Raw genomic sequence first — 16,950 nt, 5'->3', positions numbered from 1 at the left:
ACATGGGGTTGTCTCAGATGCTTCTCAAACTTATCACTGACTAAATCAAAAGCATTCCTCTCCCTCTTCACAAATCCTATTCATTCTGCAAAATTCCTAGTGCTTGGGGCTCAACATCCACTTGGATGCAAGTCAGAAACCTAGGAATCATCTTTACACTTTCTCCTCAAACCCAACTACCAATCATTCACCAAACTCAATATCGCTCAAACTCAACATCTGGCTGTGCTGTAGATTTTACTACTTAAATATCTCTCACAACTCTTACATCCACTGCCACAATCCCAGTTCAAATTATAATCAATTCCTGTCTGATCATTGCCTTGGCTTCTAATCAGATTCCCTACACTCACTGTTGCCCCCACCAATTTGTTCTCCAAACTACAAACAGTGCGATCATTTTTTTAATAGTTCATTTTTTATTGTTACTTTTTCCCATTATCATTTATCCCCCTTGTACCCTCTTCCTCCTCCCCCCACCATATTCATACAGCATGCTCTTTTAAAAATCACAAATGTACTAGTATAATTGCCACTTAAAATTCTTCAGTGTCTTCCCATGCTCTTAAGACAAAAACCAAAATCCTTATTGGCCTATAATAATATTCTGTTAATAGGTAAATAGACTTCAGACAGCTTCAAATGCACTAGAATATACCCTCAAACATAGAAGTAATCTGGGGGGTGTAGGGGAGGAGTCATTAAAAAAACTAGAAACATACCTGGCTAGTAAAATAACTGTAGAATACTCTTAAATCTCTACAGTTTGGCCCCTGCCTACGTTTCTGGTCTCATTTCACTCCATGCTCAAGGATCTTGAACTGTACTGGCTTTGTGTTTCCTGTTTAGGAATTTTTCAACTTCAGGATTTTCCTAGGTGCTAGTCCCTCTGCATGGACTTCCCTTCCAAAACCTGCTTCAAGATTCTTAAGAATCCTTCTCTGAACTGTAGAAATAGGTCAGATCTCTCTATAGTTCTCTCTCAAAACAAATTCTTCAGTTTCCATACAATTTTAATCAACCATGTGTGTGAGTCTTCCCCACTATTATAAGTTCCACAAGGGCAAGGATTACACTTATTTTTGTTTATCATTGCATTTCCAAAGCCTAGAACTGTGCCCGATAAATCTTTGTTAAACAACTTAAATCAATTTTAATTACTGAATAGTACTAAAATAGTGATGCCTTCTGGAGCAACTAGTGAAATTTTGTACAAGACCTGCTAATCATTTGAATTCCATTGCCTTAGCTACCCCTTCCCCTCATTAGGGGCAGGGATTTCTCAAAATCTAAAATTATATACAATATGCTGTCCATTTCTAATGGATAAGTTTGTTAAACGAATCAGCTTAATTTTAAATCATCAGTTCAAAACCTTGGAGAATATGAAATAGTAGAGATTAAATGACATTTTCCCCTCCAGACTGATCGCCCATTAATAAAATATTATTCTATTCAGGAATATACAGATCTTAGTTCTCTATTATTTTGAGGCTTTATGTCTGGTAATGGAAAACAAAAATGTTCTTCTTAGTCTTTAAGTACTTACAAGTGAAGGAACTGTGAATATCTGAACCGAGAGGTCTGCGACTGAAAACTCTCTGTCGTGGTCATCTGTCACATAATCACTCTGCAAACGCTCATAGTTCTATTAAGAAGGCAAAAAAAGGCAAGGAGTGCCAGCTATCAGTTACAAAGAAAAGGCAAGCACTACTCACCAGAGTAGGTGCGGTGAAGAACTGGACAGACAGAGCAGTCACGGACACTGCTCGCTCGTGATCATCCTCCATAAAATCTCTCTGCAACTGCTGGTAATTCTAAACAACAAGGGGGAGATTCACCTCTAATCCACATTGGCCAAGTGTTTAAGGATTATAATGAAAAGTCAGTGCTGGAGGAGTCAATGAACTAACACTATTAGAATGATAACTGGAATGATTTCTACCAAATAAACTGTGAATAAACATTAATTCACTAGACAATCTGTTCAAACAGAAATGGCAGTTTATGAACCGAAATAGAAGTAACGGCTACTAAAATCCTGGGATATCAATCATTATACGCTGGCGGGGCTAAACCACAGCGCTTTACACTGTTACTGATAAAACCAGACATGTATTACTTCTGAATGCACAGCAGAATCACCTGATGGCTGTTTCGAAATACACATGCTTGAACCCCAATCTTGGTGAATCTGCTTTATCAGGTTTGAGAACAGAACACAAACACATGTATTTTGAAAGAACTCTGCAAATGATTCTTATACACTTTCTTCCTTAAGAACTCCTAATTTAGGTGAATAAAAATAAATAAGCAGTTAGCTTTACCACATGCTGCTAAAGGGAGAAGAACATAATTTAACAATATCAACAATCTATAGAGTTTGCGATTCTTAAGTCACATCCATATATACTTATTGTTTCAACTAAGATGATCTCTTCCTTGTATAAATCTTAACAGAAATACCACAATTCACAATGGGATAGGTTTAAATTTTTCATTTATCATTTCATATCACACACAATGTATAGGTGGATATTCATATTATCATAGCAGATGATTAACAAGAAAAGCCTCACTGAATTTTATTCTATTAATAAAAGATAAAAAGGTCATTTATGAAGTTTCTTAGAATTTAAAATTAATACACTGATATATTATTATCAGCTGCTATTTTTACAAAGCCTGGATATAATCATGGGCAACAGTTACTCTGTAGATAACCTATTCTGTTAATCTTCAAATCTGGAAACTACTTACCTTTGCAAATCGAACAGCAAACAGTTTCTTGTATTTCAAATCCATAAGCAGACTGCTCATGAACAACTGATGATACACACTCCTAGCACCTTTTACAAAGAGAGCAGATGTAAATAAGGATATATAGACCAAGTTAAAAATTATATTCCCAAAGTTTTTATATGGTCAACTCTATTTTAAATCTCAAGAACAAATCTCTACATGTGTTCCTTAGTATAAAATACTTTCAATCTGCTTCTTAGAAAAAATCAGTTTTTTTCTATATAGTTTCTAACAAAATATAAAGGTTATTTAATTTGAGTGATGGACCCCAAGTCTGTTCCCCCCCAAAGAATAAGATTGCATGTGCTAATTCTAAAACCATACTTATTAAAATATCTTCCTAAATAAAAACAAAACAAAACAAAACACAACACCTTTAACAGCCCTGACTGGTGTGGCTCACTGGGTTGGGCATCATCCCACAAGCCACAACGTCGCTGGTTTGATTCCTGGTCAGGGAAGATACCTGGGTTGCGGGCCAGGTCCCTGGCTGGGGTTGTGCAAGAGGCAACCATTCAATGTTCCACTAACAAACTGATGTTTCTCTCCCTCTCTTTCTCCCTCCCTTCCCCTCTCTCTAAATATAAATAAAAAAGATAAAGTCTTAAAAAATTTAAAAAACCATTAACATCCTAGTTACCTATGTAGGGGCCCCAATATCTAGTTAAGAGACTCACCTTTCCACAATTTGGAATCATTAAGCATCAATCTATCCACAAGAGAAGAGTTTTCACCATCTGGCCCTTCTTGTAAACCAACTTGACATAAAATTCGGCGAAGACCATCTTAAAACAGAAGAAACATAGTCATGAAATAGTTAACTTCAAATATTAAAATAAAATGACATTTTAGTGGAAATGTTCAAATGGACATATGGAGTTTTACATGTTTTACAAAACGCTGAATTTATTCAGAAAAAGTAAACATATTAACTATCTTATTCACATTTGTATAGAAAGAAAATTTCCAAATCTTGCATTATTCACCAACTCTTAGCCCAGAACATCAAAATCTATGTCTATCACAAAAGCAATGACATTCTATGCTATAAAGAGCTTAAAAATCACTAAAATAAATATTGTTCTTCAGACTTCCGGCCAAGATGGAGGTATAGACAGACTCACTGCATCTCCCTCCACAACTAAAAAGGAATTCAACTATCTCAAAACTAGAAACAACCAGAAGTTCCAGAAAATCAAACTCCATGGAAGTCCAGCAAACAAAGATATAAAGAAGAAATACTCATCCAGACAGGTAGGAGGGGCGGAGCCAGTATGGAGAAGATGCAGTGTAGTGGTGGAAGCAGCGGCAGCGGTAGGCCGGCACAAAGTGCAGTCAAACGTTTTAAAAAGTCAGGAGGGACACCTGGGGAGTGTTCCCAGCTCCTCGCCGGACCTCCCAGCCCACAGTCCCAGCACCAGGGAAAATCAAGCCTCATTGCTTCTGACTTGCAGACCAGTGGGGGTTGGGGTGGAGGCAGAAACTGCCAGCCTCTCGGCAGAGTCCGCTTGTTTAAAGGGCCCCCACGGTCCTAGAACATCAGCAGACCCACCCACTTTGGGAACAACAGCCAGGACAGCAGCTAGAGGGGCGCCAGTCCGGTGCAGAAGTGGGAGAGATGACTGGAAAAGGGGCGAGTGCTAGGCAGGCAGTACTGTTCTCTCTCGGACCCCTCCCCCACATACAGCGCCACAGCATGGTGAAACAGGTCGCCCTGGACTGACGAATCCCTAAGGCTCCCCCCCTTACAAAGTACCAGGAGCAACAGCTCTACTTGGGACGCGGAGGCAAACAAACATAGGGGCATGTCAGAATGAGGAGACAGAGAAGTATGGCCCAAAAGGGGGAACGGATCAAGGTTCCAGTGGGAGAACTAAACGGGAGAACTAAGCGACAAGGAGATAGCCAATTTAATAGATGAGGAGGTAGCTAACCTAACAGATGCAGAATTCAAAACACTGGTGATAAAGATGCTCACAGGCTTCACAGATAGGCTTGAGTATGGCCAACGCATAAGGGAAGAAGTGAAGGCTATGCTAAGTGAAACGAAGGAAATTCTACACAAAACCAATGGTGAAGAGAAGGAAACTGGGGTTCAAATCAATGATTTGGAACATAAGAAAGAAAAAAAACAGTCAACCAGTGCAGATTGAGGAAGCAAGAATTGAAAAAAATGAGAAAAACTTCCCAAATTTTGCAAAGGAGATAGATATACAGGTCTGGGAAGCATGGCGGGTCCCGAGCGAGCTGGACCCAGAGGGGACCACACCAGGATGCATCATGACTAAGATGCCAAAGGTGAAAGATAAAGACAGAGTCCTGGGGGCAGCAAGAGAAAGGCAGAGAGTTGCCTACAGGGGGGTGCCTATAGGACTATCAGCTGATTTCTCAGAGGACATTTTGCAGGCAGGAAGGGACTGGCAAGCAGTATTCAATGGGATGAAAGGCAAGCTGCAAACAGGACTACTCTATCCAGCAAAGGTATCATTTGGAATGGAAGAGCAGATGAAGTGCTTCCCAGACAAGGTAAAGCTAAGAGTTCATCATCACCAAGCCATTATTATATGAAATGTCAAAGGGACTTACTTAAGAAAAAGAAGATCAAAACTATGAACACTAAAATGACAACAAACTCACAACTATCAAGAACTGAATCTAAGAAATAAAAACAAAATCCAACTAAACAAACCAGAATAGGAACAGAATCATAGGTATGGGTAATCATCTGGGAGGGGAGATGGGGAGAAATGGAGAAATGGTGCAGGGACTAAGAAGCAATATTGGTTGGTACAAAATAGACAGGGGGAAGTTAAGAATAATACAGGAAAGGATGAAGCCAAAGAACTTACATGCAGGACCCATGGACATGAACTAAGGGGGGGTGGGATTGCTGGAAGGAAGAGGGGTACTGTGCAGAGGGGAGCAAAGGGGAAAAAAATTGGAACTAATGTACTGTAACAACATAATCAATAAAATATACTTTAAAAAAGTTGTTCTTCAAACCCAATGCCAATTAAATCATGTTACAGCAAAATTGTATAGGTGTAATATAAAATTGTTCTGCCATTTATAGGAAAGAAGGCATGACCTCAACACTGTAATATATACTAGTCCTTTTTATTAATGCCATGCAAAATGTTCACTATTAAACAAAATTTCACTAGGTACCTATCTTTGTGGACCTACTATGTGAGAGGCCCTGGAAAACAAATTCCTACATCCTGTAAATACTAACCTTAAAAAAAAATTGCTCAAATATTTATATAACCATTAATACAACCAAAACTTTAATATGTTTCTGTTCCATAATTTATAAATAAATCACTGTTTTTCGCTTCTAAAAAGATGAAAATTTAAAAAAAAGAATAATTTTTTACTATAGCACATACTTTGCATATAGGTACCTAATGGAAAACATCAAAACTTAAAAATATATAAGGATAAGAAAAATAATTGGAAAGACAATTTATAAGGCAAGCAAACATATTCTCCTAAATATCCACATCTTAACTTTACCTGTCAGTTCACAGTGTGGCAATGTTCCTTCTAATAGCCTTTCAATACACATTTCAGAAATTTTCTTTAGAATGTCATTTATCCAAACCACCTCTCTTACTTGAAGTATATAGTAGTACAGATAGCTTCGATCTATTCCTGTTTTACTCTGTAGTGTTTTACACCAAACTTGTACTTTTGACATTGAACACAAGGATTCTAATTCTGTTACCATTTCATTAAAAAGATTATCTAATTTGTATATTGTGGAAAATCAAAACACTAAACAAGTAACTTTAAATTTGCAAATTTTCAGAGTTGCAAATTATTGGAAACTAAAAGTTGCAGAAGTCAAAACAAAGATATCAACATACATGTTTTATTCTTTAAACTGTTAACCATTTGGGTTTCATTTACAGTAGCATTGTCCAGCTTGCTAAGTGATAAGAGTTCCACAGATACTCCGTTAAATTAAAAGGTTATTTTATTAAGTTGAGATTTAGATTTCATTAGCATGTTCAAGTCATTTAAAATTGTTAAAACCCAATATATCCTGCATTTATTTGAACATAAAATCCTTTGTATGCATATTTTTAAAATTCTGTGGGTCAAAATTTGAGAAACTCGGGTTTTTCTGTGCATAAAGATATTCTAAGATGGTATTTAAAAATGTGAAATTAAAGCAAAATAATATTCCACTTGATTTTTTTCAAACAGTTTTGTAAGAACATATGAGTTCATTTTAAAATCAAGTAGCATAAGCTTTCATGAACCTACCTGAATATCCAATAATGCTTCCCAGCCAAGACAGAAGTTTCAAACCAAAATTCTGATGTGCGACAATAGATGAATGCATAACTTGAACTTTAAGTGGCTTTGTCTGTCTACTGGTATTTCTCTTTAAAAAGAAATGGCAGGATGAAAAAACAAACTTAAAAAGACTATTTTATAGAAAAGAGTATTTTTATTTCATGTAACTACAAAGCGTTATTATTATTTTTAAATCTTGTACTTATTTTTAAAGAGGGGAAGGGAGGGAGAAAGAGAAGGAGAGAAACATTAATGTGTGAGGGAAACATCCATTGGTTCCCTCTCACACACCCCCAACTGGGGAACCTGGGCCACAACCTATGCATGTGCCCAGATCTGAAATGGAACTGGCGACTTTTCGGTTTAAGGGACAATGCCTCCCATGGAGCAACATCATTAAAGGTCATAGTGTTATTATTTTTATTTTGTTTATAATAACAATCCTAATGGGTGGTATCTTGTTATGGTCTTTATTTGCATTTCCTTAATGATTACTCATGTTGAGCATGCTTTCATGTGCTTATTGGAAGTTTGTGTATCTTTGTAGAAATGTCTGTTTAGTCTACCAAAACTTTTTATTTAACATGGACCCCCTCCTTAATTTTTGTTTAGATGATCTTTCTCTACCCACGCATTTTAATTCCATCTCCATAACCCACATTAACAAAGTACATCTTTGCAAATTTTCTCCATCTATATCTATTACATATGTATACATTAAAAGAGATTTTTTATTTGTAAAAATGGGATACTATACATACTCTTGTGCATCTTTGCGTTAACCGGTATTTGGGGTTAATGACTCATAATATTCTGTGGTGAGGATTTATTCAAACATCCTCTAGAGAAGAGCATTCATATTCCCTGTGTTTTCAGTCTTCTGTGACTATAAAAAAAGCAGTACTAAACATCTTTGTGCATACACTTACTGATGCTCATATTTCTATGGGATGAATTACTAGAAGTAAAACTTAAAACAGATGCTACTACATTGTTTTCTAAAAATGCTGTAGCAATTTACTTTTATATGAGTATTCCTATTCTCTGCATCTCTGCCCAAGTCATTTTATCACTGTAATTTCTCTAGTCTGATGGGTATGAAATCTCCCTGTCATTTCACTGATTACTTGTGAGCTTGAGTAATATTTCATATATATTGACCACCTACATTTTCTCTGTTGTGATTACTTTTTGTATCTTATGACCATTTTTCCATTTTGTTGTTTGTTCCCTACTTGATAATCTATGAGCTCTGTTTATCATAAACATTACATTCTACCCTATGTGTTAGAAATAGTTTTTCTACACCTACTATTTGTCTACTGACTTTGTTTATAGAATATTTTGCTATGCAATTTTTTATGGAGTCAAAGAATATTTCTTTTCTAACTCCTTGGGTTCTAGTCTTAGTTAAGAAGGTCTCCTCCTCCCTTAAAATGTACCTGTGGTTTTCTGGATTTTCCTCATACCGGCGTCTACTTCTGGACTTTCTGTTCTATATTAGAATGTACCTATGCAAACACCACCATATATCACAAGCACTAATTTTTAAAAAAAGAAAATTTAAACAATACTAATGAACATGTAAGCAACAATAAAAAAGAAAAATATCCTTTATTTTACCCAGATTCACCTATTGTAAACGTTGCATTATTTGCACATTATCTTTCTCCACACACAGATATAAACATATGCTTAAAAAAAAACAAAAACCAAACCACTGAGGGTAAGTTATATGCATCACACATCATGTCTCCTTATCCCTAAATAGTTCAGGAAACAGTTCCTAGGAATGAGAATATTCTTTTACATAATCACAGAATAGTTTCTTATGCATTATTATTGAATATGTTCAAACATCAACGAAGAATTTCTTAAACAAGACACAAAATGTACAAATCATACAGAGATATATTTTGCTACATTAAAATTTAAAGCTTTTCCTCAGTGAGAGACACCAGAAACAAAACAAAATAAGTCTCATATTGGGTAAAAATATTTGCAACAGAGTACCTTACAAATAGGTTAAAAAAAAACAAAAACAAAGACAACCCAATATGGGTAAAGGTTATAAACAGGATTTTCAAAAAAAAACTTAAATGATCAATACAATAAATATAAGATACTTCGTAATGAAGGCAATGCAAATTTTAATTCACAAGATTCCGTCTGTCTACATCAGATTGGCAAAATTAAAAAAACTTAATATATAGTTTTGACCAAGCTGTGCAAAAATGGGGACTCTCATATACTGATGGTGGGAATGTATATTGATATTACCACTTTGGAGGCTAACTTGGCAAAATGTAATAAAGCTGAAAATACTCATACCCTAACAACTCAGAAATCCCATTTTTGATATAAACCCTAGAAAAACTTCTGCATCTTTGCAACATGGGAACAAAATAACAGCCACAGCAGGACTGCCAGTCATAGCAAAACTGGTAATATCCTTAGTGTCCACCGATAGGAGAATGGAATAATCATGGAGTAGTCATCAATGGAATACTTTACAGGTACATGTAGCAACCCAGATAAATCCAAAACAACACTGAAAAGGCAAGTTGCAGTATAATACATTTAGTATGAATCTTGTTATATAATTTTTAAAGGTCTCCAAATCAACATATAACATTAATAGATATATAATGGAGCACAAAGATATGAATGAGAATGAGAAAATGGATTCATGAAAGAAAGTAGTTATTTTTAGAGTAGGAGGAAGAAAAATTAAATCAAGCAATAATACAGGGGCCTCTATACTATTTCATTTAAATTAAGTATAAAAAATAATATGTATAATATGGGTACACAGGTGGTCATTGTGCTTTCTCTATTTTTATATTATATATTAAAAACATTTCACAATATATAAAATAACTTTTTAAAATGGACATTTACATAAAATGCAGTTACATGTTGCAAAAAATAATAAATGCTAACTTTTAAAAACAAATTCAAATGTGTGGAAGTTTTTTTTAAGAGAAATAACACATAGAATAAATGCTATTAAAATATGCAGCCTACCTTGTTATAAGATACCAAGAAACAACTTCCCTTCCCCTGAATTCTAATCTTGGTGCTAAAGGCCAGTCTAATTCTTAAAAAGTAAGGTGAAACCCTATCAAAAACAAGACAAAGAGCAAAAAACTTCCTAAGATGTTTCCGATGAAGAAATAAGAAGGCAGAAAATACACAGACGTCATCTAAACATTCTTCTTCTATATTAATCTTACAAAGCTAAAAAAACCCCAAGATATCAAGCAATAATGCAATGCTCAATAAACTTATCTTCAAACATGATATTGGTTGATGTTGGCTTTACATTAATGAAAGCAGAAAAATATTTTCATAAGTCCAAAATATGGAACTAGTTTTAAACTAATAAAAAAATAATAGTGTAGGCATGTTTTAAAATTACTTACCACAATTACTGATTTTGCTTGCTCACAATACTGGAAGTCCCCATATCGAACAGACCTACGTCCCTGTAAACAAAGGTATTTAAAATTAACTTGTAAAAATTTAATTATACTCAGTATTAATAACTTCTGAACCAGTAGACAAACATACTTGAGCATCCAACTGATTAATTTTTAATATTTACAACAATTATTCTATTCACAGATGGAAAGTAAATTAAAATTATTTTCCTTCAAAGCTATCCCAACATTTTCAAGACATTAATAAATATATTTTCTTGAATAAGACAACCTTATTCTTTAAGGCTGCTAGTTTTTTTTTTTAAACAGCTTAAAAAAGAAGTTTATTTGGGATCATGGAGGCAAATATTGTCACTGTTTCTCTCTGGTAATATAGCATAGTATTTAGGCTGCTATAATTTCTATTTTCATAATGGAATATTTCTAATGACTGGGTAGAATGGGGGGACAAGTATATCTATATTTTCTCCTAAACTTTCTATCTGACAGTATCTTACCATTATACCCAATATATATTTGGGTCAATAGTCAAATAAAACTGAAAAAAATAACCGAGAGATATACACCTCTAGTTATATATTCTAGGATAATTTATCTGTAGTAAAAGTTCAACTTATTATATGACATCAATATAATAAAATTACTTACATCTCGATCTACTGTAGTTGCAAAGCCAATGGCTTCTTTCTGTGTACAGTTAACAGCTTTCTGAAGAGTATAAATAACTTGTTCATAGGTATGAACCTCATCATTAAACAGCATGCAATAATAAGTATCGCTCTTTTCTCTGTGGAATAAAATATTAATGTTATATTACCTATTTGCATATTTCTTGCTCTAGGCTGATATATTAAGAGCATACTCTGTTCTAGGGAATGTGTTCAATACAAACTATAACAAAGTCATCTGTGATCCCCATTGTTCTAGGACAGACACTACTGTCTGGTGAGGAAGATAGATATTGGACACTTAATTCTATGTGAACTGGCTTTTATCAAGAGTAGGATGCTAGAGCTGGGTAAAAGAAGTCTGGGATTTCAGAGAGAAACTGCCAGAGAAGTAATCTGAGACCCAAAGCGAGTGGTTCTTAAAAGGGCGCAATTCTCCTCTAACCCCCAGAGTTGACCATTTAACAATCTCCAGAGATAATTTTGGTTGTCATGACTGGGAAAGGAGTGCCACTGGCATCTAGAAGGTGAGGGTTAGAGATGCTGCTAATTATTCTACAATCCACCGCACAGTCCCCATCATAAGGAATTAATCTGGCCTCAAAATGCCAGCAGTACCAAGACTGAGAAATCCTGGACTAGAGGAAGGTGAAAGCAAGGGCCCTGGGGTGGCAAAGGGAAATATTAGAAACTGGATCACAGGGAGGTTAGTCTGGAAAGAGGCAGAAATCTAAAAGACCTTATAATGAATTTTGATTATGCCATCCTAAAGGAATCAAGGATTTGAATAGGAGATATGGTCAGTTTGCCTTATAGTGTGGAGAATGAATCATGAGGGACAAGAGTGGATATGGCAGTCCAGTTAGGTAGGCTGTATTGTCCAAAAATGAAGGTAATGTAACTTAAACTAGGATAGTAGTAACAGAGATGAACAGAAATAGAACAATTTGATAGAAGGAGAACCAGCTGGACTTGACATCTAAATGGATATTGGTGATTCAGGTTTCTGGGTAGATGGAATGGCATTTTCTAAGATGGGAAAACAGTACAAGAGAAGCAAGTTGGATTTTTTTCTCTTTTATGCTAATGCCGTGAACCTACAAATAAAACAAAAATAAAAATAAAAACAAAAATCCTCTGTTCTAAATTTGGATCTTAGATCAATGGTTCCCAACTTGAAGTACATGAAGATAAAGTCACGAGGTACAAAGTCATTTTCAACATTTCCAAAAAGGCACAGTAACACCTCATTTTATTAAAGCACTTAATTCACAACTAATTCTGAAAATACCGTTGAGAAAGCAAAAAAGAAACACCACCAGTGTACTTCAAACTCTCACACCAACTTGTGTTCAACCTGAACTATAAAAGCAACCCAACAAACGTGGTTAGAATGAAAAGAAAAGACTGCACAACAAGCACACTCACAAGGACAAGTTAGCCTATAACCTTAACTGACCACGACAGAATAGTTTCCAGTCACAAGTCTGTGACCTCTTTAAGTACAAATGGTAAATATGTTAGATATATACTAAATGAAACTCAGAAGTATAAAATATATTTTATAACATTTTAGAACCAAAATGGATTAAAACTGAGTTTGAGGAGTTTGGGCATTTAGTCAAACAAAAAAGAAAGAGCTCATTTCTTAATCATATCCAATAGACAAAATAAAAAGAATTGCAGAATTAACTTACCAGTTTTATCACACAAAGAAGAGAAAATTGCCTGTGTTGAAACCAGTGGTAAGAGCCTTGATGGGCTTAAATATGGTTATTAACCAACTAAAGCAAACAGCCAACAGGGATAAATCTCTAACAATTAAGTGGATCATACATATTTTAAAAGTATAAAATCAAGGTTACTGTTCTGCTGAAAATTATTACAAAAGAAATGATTACATTCTATACTAGCTGTATTACAGTTAATATGAAAAATTGGAATCAAAATTAAGTGTGAGCAAGTACAAATATAAAAAATAAATGGGTTATGCTTACATCATCTCTAAATCTGCTGGCAATTCACTTTCTTTTTCCCAGGTTAATATCTCTACTGCATAATGAAACATAATAGCAAAAATGTTGTAAGTTCTTGCTATCACATCTTCTGGTAAATGAACAAGAGGATCCTAAAAAAAAGAACATTAAAATAAATGCAACCTTGTTGAATACACATTTAATTCTCCTCTTTCCCATTCTGCCTCTACCCCTCAAAATACTACTGTAAAAAGCTGACTGATTTTCCAGCTTCAGCTTCTCTTCAGTTTCATCCTATACATTACATTCTACCAAATCAAGCCCTCTAAAACACTTTGTTCATTATAATCCCAATAAATGAAATCAACTGAACCAAATATTCAATGACACTCCAATGCCTAATAAATCTAAAAACTTTAGAATGACATTCCAGGATCTTTAAAACCTAACATAAAATCATCTTTTGGGCTTCATATCCTACAAATCCCTAATTTCCAGAATAAACAAAGGAATGCTATCTAAGGACAGACGACCAATATTTAGTTTTAGAAGTATAATGGAGAGCCTGATTTTGAGGATTATAAAGGGAAGACGTCAACAAGGTCAGAAAACTGCTTCTTGATGTTATGAGAATCACTCACAGGTTGTGTATGCATGTAACAGACAACTTCCTACTTTAGATTTAACAGTAAGTTACTAATTTCTAGGCTAATGTACAAAAGTATTACTATAAATATATATTAAGTTTATCATGGTATCATTCAGTCAAGGCTGGTAAAACGTTTTTGTTTTGTTTTCAAATCCTCATCAGAGGTTATGTCCATTGATTTCAGAGAGAGGAAGGCGAGGGGGATGAGTGAAGGAGGGAGGGCGGGAGGGAGGAAGCGAGAGAGAAACATCAATGTAAGAGAGAAGTATCAGTTAGTTGCCTCCTGTACACACCCTACCCAGGATCAAACCTGAAACCCTTTGATGTGCGGGATGATGCTCTAACTAAACTGATCCACCTGGCCAGGGAAAAATATGTTTAATCTCAAATTTTTAATCTTAAATCTAAACACATTATTTAGTGTAAGGGCTAAATAGTGTTATATTCATTACTCAAATAAAATGATGAGCATTTAATTGTGGAGAAATCACCAGGAATAACCAACTGAACACTAGCTGGAGAGAAGCCTTATAAACACGGACAGACAGAAAAGGCCGCTTCATCACAACGTGACTGGTAGGAAGTGCAGAGATGCAAGAGCATTGGATGGGCTTCCATGGGTGACACCTGAAGGGATGGAGAAACATCTCAGCAGCTGAGGGTTCCCCCTGAGAAGGTTGGGGACTAAACCCCCAGCTGGGCTTCCCAGCCTACAGCAACAGAGTGGAAAGTAAAAGAGCATCCAGCTGTGAAAAGCAAAAAGCAGTGGGGTTTTTTGCTGGCCTAAGAGAAATGGCTGGAGACAAAGAGATCTTAAAGGGACCATGTATGAAAATATATTGGTGCCTGCTTACCCTGGGCTCTAGCAGAAGGGTGGGGTGGTGGCTTCGAGGAGAGAACTGAGGGAGCGGCCAACTGGGTCCCAGTGCCGACTCATTCCCCGTACTGCAGGCAGACCACTCCCTCCAAGTGGCATCAGCCCAAGGGGAAGCAATAGTCCTGCCCTCAGTGCTTAAGCCTGATGGCTGATTGAATATATTAATAACTAAAGGAGACAGACAAAAACAGTAGACCTCTAGTAGTCTTGAACAGGCTGCTTAGGCCCAGATTGGGACATGATCTAACGCCACCAGGGGCAGATCCAGGAAGTAAAGGAAGTGCACCTGTACAACAGTATACAAGACGTGGTCGGAGGAGTGACTCTCAGTTGGCTAGCTGGAGGGAAGGACTCACCAAAGACCAATACAACAACAACCAAAAACCCAAGTACAACCAGACAGCCCAAATAAATGGCATAAAGCGCATCCCAAGAGCATCAAATTCAGGAGATCAAAGAGACTGCACCACTGAACCCCACAGGTCTCCTACCACCGAAGGTCACAACACAAAGACAAGCAGTCAAAGCAGATCAATCCAAGAAGCAGAAACAAACAAAAAGAGTAAAAAAAAAAAAAAAAAATGGGAAGACAAAGAAACAACCCCACATTGAAAGGAAAGGAGGAATCCCCAGAAAGAGTGATAAATAAAATAGAGGTAAGCAAACTATCAGACATGGAATTCGAAGTAATGATTACAGGCAAGCTCAATGAGCTCAGCAAGCTCAAAGAAAACTACAAAGAACTCCAGCAGAACTACGAAGAACTCCAGGGAAGCTACAAGGAACTTATTGAGAACTACACCAGCATTAAAAAGGACATAGAAACTATCAATAAGAGCCAGGAGAAAATGAAGAATACAATTTCTGAACTGAAGAATACAGTACAAGGAATGAAAAGCAGGCTAGAGGAAGGAGACTGGATCGGCGAGCTGGAGGACAATGTAGAAAAAAATTCCCAGACAGTGCAACAAAATGAAAAAAGTCTTAAAAAGAATGAAGAGGGTTTAAGAGAGCTGCAGGACAACATGAAAGGCAACAATGTCCATATCACAGGGGTACCAGGAGAAGAAGAGAAGGAAGGGATAGAAAACCTGTTTGAAAAAGTAATGACAGAAAACTTCCCTAACTTGAGGAGAGAAAGTCACGCAAGTCCAGGAAGCACAGAGGGTCCCAATGAAGATGAACCCAAAGAGGCCCACTCCAAGATATATAATTAAAATGGCAAAACTCAAAGACAAAGAGAGAATTCTAAAAGCAACAAGAGAGAAACAGCTAATAACATACAAGGGAGCTCCAAAAAGGCTATTATCAGATTTCTCAACAGAAACACTATAAGCCTGAAAGCAATGGCGAAAAATATTCCAAGCAATGAAAAACAAAGGCCAACAACCAAGACTATTCTACCCAGCAAGGCTCTCATTCAAAATGGAAGGTGAAATAAGGAGTTTCCCAGACAAAAAAAAAGGCTAAAAGAATACACCTCCACCAAACCAGCATTGCAAGAGATGCTAAAGGGTCTGCTTTAAGAAGATGAAGAAAGAGAGAGACAGAGAGGAACACAGGTACAAAGGGGGAAAAATTACAGTGAATAAGTGCCTATCACTAATAACCTTAAATGTAAATGGATTATTTGCACCAATCAAAAGATATAGGGTAGCAGAATGGATATGAAAACATGACCCACATATATGCTGTCTACAAGAGACCCACCTCAGAACAAAAGATCTCCACAGACTGAAAGTGAAGGGATGGAAAAAAATATTTCAAGCAAATGAACATGAAAAAAAAGCTGGGGTAGCAATACTTACATCAGAGAAAACAGATTTCACAACAAAGGCCATAAAAAGAGACCAAAAAAAGGACATTTCATAATACTTAAGGGAACAATCCATCAAGAAGATATGACCCTTGTAAACATATATGCGCCCAACATAGAAGCACCCAAATACGTACGGAAAATCTTAGAGGACTTCAAGTAGGGGACTTTAACACCCCCCTGTCAACACTGGACAGAACTTCAAAGCAAAGAAACACCAAGGATATTGTGGCACTGAATAACACTCTAGATCAAATGGACCTAATTGATATATACAGAACCTTTCACACCAAAATATACATTCTTTCAAGTGCACATGGAACACTTTCAAAGAGAGACCACATGGTAGAACACAAAACAAGCCTCAACAAATTCAAGAAAATTGAATTTATATCAAGCATCTTCTTGGATCAC

General features: G+C 36.1%; 1 protein-coding gene across 5 annotated transcripts in view; it reads right to left on the bottom strand.

Moving 5' to 3' along the window:
* Positions 1-16,950, bottom strand: part of UBR2 (ubiquitin protein ligase E3 component n-recognin 2) — a 132,300-nt gene that overhangs the window by 76,125 nt on the left and 39,225 nt on the right. For 4 of the 5 annotated variants that reach the window (XM_090282418.1, XM_090282420.1, XM_090282422.1 and 1 more), the window contains exons 5-11: positions 13,216-13,346; positions 11,199-11,337; positions 10,533-10,595; positions 7,075-7,195; positions 3,480-3,587; positions 2,761-2,849; positions 1,550-1,648 (exon numbers count right to left, since the gene is read on the bottom strand). In XM_090282418.1, coding sequence (XP_090138544.1) covers positions 1,550-1,648; positions 2,761-2,849; positions 3,480-3,587; positions 7,075-7,195; positions 10,533-10,595; positions 11,199-11,337; positions 13,216-13,346 — 750 coding nt within the window. Of the gene's footprint in view, positions 1-1,549; positions 1,649-1,718; positions 1,818-2,760; positions 2,850-3,479; positions 3,588-7,074; positions 7,196-10,532; positions 10,596-11,198; positions 11,338-13,215; positions 13,347-16,950 lie in introns of all 5 variants that reach the window. The other variant, XM_090282419.1, reaches the window with a different exon arrangement.

The sequence above is a fragment of the Furipterus horrens genome, unplaced genomic scaffold, assembly GCF_987537825.1.
Source record: "Furipterus horrens unplaced genomic scaffold, mFurHor1.1.pri manual_scaffold_6, whole genome shotgun sequence".
NCBI classification, from domain to species: domain Eukaryota; kingdom Metazoa; phylum Chordata; class Mammalia; order Chiroptera; family Furipteridae; genus Furipterus; species Furipterus horrens.
This window is presented reverse-complemented; position numbering and strand designations above follow the sequence as displayed.